The 2856-nt window shown below is 43.6% G+C and overlaps 1 protein-coding gene across 1 annotated transcript in view; it reads right to left on the reverse strand.

Moving 5' to 3' along the window:
- The window catches only part of Rgsl1 (regulator of G protein signaling like 1), a 79807-nt gene that overhangs the window by 48254 nt on the left and 28697 nt on the right, over positions 1 to 2856 (reverse strand). The window contains exons 7-8 of the mRNA XM_004643456.2: positions 2603 to 2665; positions 1982 to 2204 (exon numbers count right to left, since the gene is read on the reverse strand). Of these exons, the coding sequence (XP_004643513.1) occupies positions 1982 to 2204; positions 2603 to 2665 (286 nt within the window). The remainder of the gene's footprint in view (positions 1 to 1981; positions 2205 to 2602; positions 2666 to 2856) is intronic.

The following is a 2856-nucleotide window of genomic DNA, read 5'->3' on the forward strand; positions in this document are numbered from 1 at the left end:
CTCTCTCTCTCTCTCTCTCTCTCTCTCTCTCTCTCTCCTCTCTCCCTTTCTCTCTCTCTCCCCCTCTCTCTCTTTCTTTCAATTTCTTTATGATTTTTGGGAGAAATTCTGAAGTATTAAGGTTTCAGAGAGAAGGTGGAATCACTCAGCTTTAAAAAAACAGAGAAAGCCTCCTCATGTTCAATTTAACTAACTCAAGCTCAAGCATGGTTCTAAAGGGCAGTCTCATAGACATCTTGTTTTTCACATCAAAGTCTTCTAAAAGAGTTGTATGTTACATTTTTGTTTTGTTTTCTTTTGTTTTTGTATTTTAGTACAGGGTCTACAGGGTCTCACTATGTAGATCAGACTCGTAGTGATCAGCCTGTGTTTAGCCTCCCAAGAGCTGGGATTACAGACCTGCACCACCATGCCCAGTCTCAATCACAATCTCAGTGTGCCCTGGGGTAGGGCTGGTATGGCACACCAGTGATTGAACCCCAGCCACTGCGTCTGCCTAAGCAGGTGCTTTAATCCGCTATGCTATTTGGCTGGCCCTACATTTGTTGATAGTCTAACAAGAACCATTTGAGTATCTGTCTGTTGTGTAAATACACTACCTCTAGTTTTCTCAGTGATCCTGCAGTCCATGCCATTATGTCCATACTACAGACTAAGGAATGAGCACCAGAGACACAAAGGAACTCACTCACAGAGTGAGTGGGGTTTTCAAAGCCTTTGTTCTATCTAATTTAACATCATTTTCCAGGTTTAGATCATAGCTGCCTGGCAAAAGTTAGATTGGGTCAATGTTAAGTTTTACTGCATAAGATGAAAAGATTGCAGAATGTTAGAGCACATCACCTTACGTAATAAGGGCAAACATTTCTTTAGCATATGTGCGCATACACATACACAGATAAATTTAAGGACCTGTGAGGTCAAATATATTTTGTGGAGATCAAGACTAAGTACTGCAGTTCTCCAACTGCCTCAGCACAAATAATTAAATAATAAAATGTATTTGAATTTAATGGGCCAGTGAGATAGCTCAGCAGTCTAAAGCGGCTGCTTAGGCAAGCTTAAGCAAGCACGCAGGGACCTCATTTCCATCCCCAGCACCACATGCTGCACCAGTCCTGCCCCTGGGGCGGGGGGCTGAGCCAGCCTCAAAAAAATAATTGAATTTAAATAATGACTGTTAACGTTCACTGGACTCTAGGGGCTGGGGAGATGGCTCAGTGGAATAAGCACTTCCCTGGCAAGCCCAAGGGCCTGAATTCAATCCCCAGTTCTGCACACAAAATAAAACAAAAGACATTCATTTGACTCTTACTGTTATCAAACATTGTGGTGAGAGTTGGGTGATTCTGGGTTACTTTTCCAATAAGCCTGTCATTATTCTTACTTTATAGATGAGAAAACTGGGGCTTACACAGAGGTTCAATATATTGCTTAAGCATACACAGCTAAGAGCAGAAGGAGGATACAAGCCCAGCTCTCTGAGAGAGAGACGGCATTTGCTATAGGGATTCTCTGAGACAAAGCAGCCTTGTACTTACTCCTCATCACTTCTCTCACCTCCTGGGTGGGTGATTAAAAATATTTCACAGAAAAGACTTCGGAGCAGATTCTGGAAGAGGTGTGGTGAGTGGAGTATGGGATGCACAGAATGAAGTATTCATTGCTAACGTGGTGATGTTTTGGTGTCCGCCCAAATATGAGTGCTCTGGGTCCTTCAGAGCCAAGAGGGGGTGCTGCAGCCGGTCTGTCTGGATTCATATCCTGCGCTGCCACCTACACTGTGACCATGCGGGGTGAGCTATGTTCTCTGTACCTCAGTTACTAAGTACTTGCCTCATATGTTAAGGTTTGAAGATCAAATGAAGTTATCTCTGTGTTGGACAGTGCTGACAAAGAGCAAATAATTTCTAAATGTTGATTTACATATTTCCTAGTTGCTCTTGTGTAAGAGTCAAGAAATTACAGTGACTGCTCTTACCCTGCAGGAACACTGGAGAGGTCAGTTCTACCCGGAGAGATCCACCCTGCCTCAGATCCTCGGTAGCTATCTTTTCCCACTGGATGGACTCCATTTCCTCCATGTTAGCCAAAGCCTGGCTTAACTTCAGAGATTCCTGAATCCTCCTATAAATGAGCAGGTTGTCTTTTTTGTCCGTAGGTTCTTTCTTGTGCCACTGGCTCTTGATGAACCGGGTCTGAGTCTAAGAGAAGAGTGTGGGGAGAGACGGCATTTGCTATAGGGATTCAACCGGAAATGAGTGTCATAATAACTCGCCTCGCACCTCCCTTTGGTGTAGACTGAGGCTGATTTTCTCATTGTTAAGTGACACTGCTCCTTTGCAATCTCTCTACTCTACTTTTCTAAGAAAACCCACTTTTTCTACGGTTGAATTTCTACATGAATGTGGTTTCTTCAAAGTCAGTTTGTGCACTGAGTCTTTTTCCTGAAGAGATTTATTGTTAGAACACTCTAGGCCAAGCTAATCTCCAGGAAGAAAGGCATGATTTTATTTGCATCAGCAAGCATGCCTTCTAAAGTAGCAGTACTCTCTCCTTCCCTAAAATCTCTGACCCCTCTGCAGCCCAATTTTTCTCCTACTGTAAAGATGAGAAACCAGTAGTCCTCTTCTTCCAAGAATTTATCATACCAGGGGCTGAGCATCTGCAATCCAAACACAACAGACACATCGTAAGGTGGGTGACCAGCCTGTTGCATCTCTCTGCTTGCAACCACCTTGGCGAGAGTAGGCCGAAGATCTGGATTCTCTAAGTTGGAGATCTAACAGAATCACAAACATCAGCTCTGACCAAGCAGTAGCCACTGACACAGTCTATCTCTAAGCCTCAGAGATT

The sequence above is a fragment of the Octodon degus genome, unplaced genomic scaffold (genome assembly GCF_000260255.1).
Source record: "Octodon degus isolate 3935 unplaced genomic scaffold, OctDeg1.0 scaffold00176, whole genome shotgun sequence".
Classification (NCBI taxonomy): Eukaryota; Metazoa; Chordata; class Mammalia; order Rodentia; family Octodontidae; genus Octodon; species Octodon degus.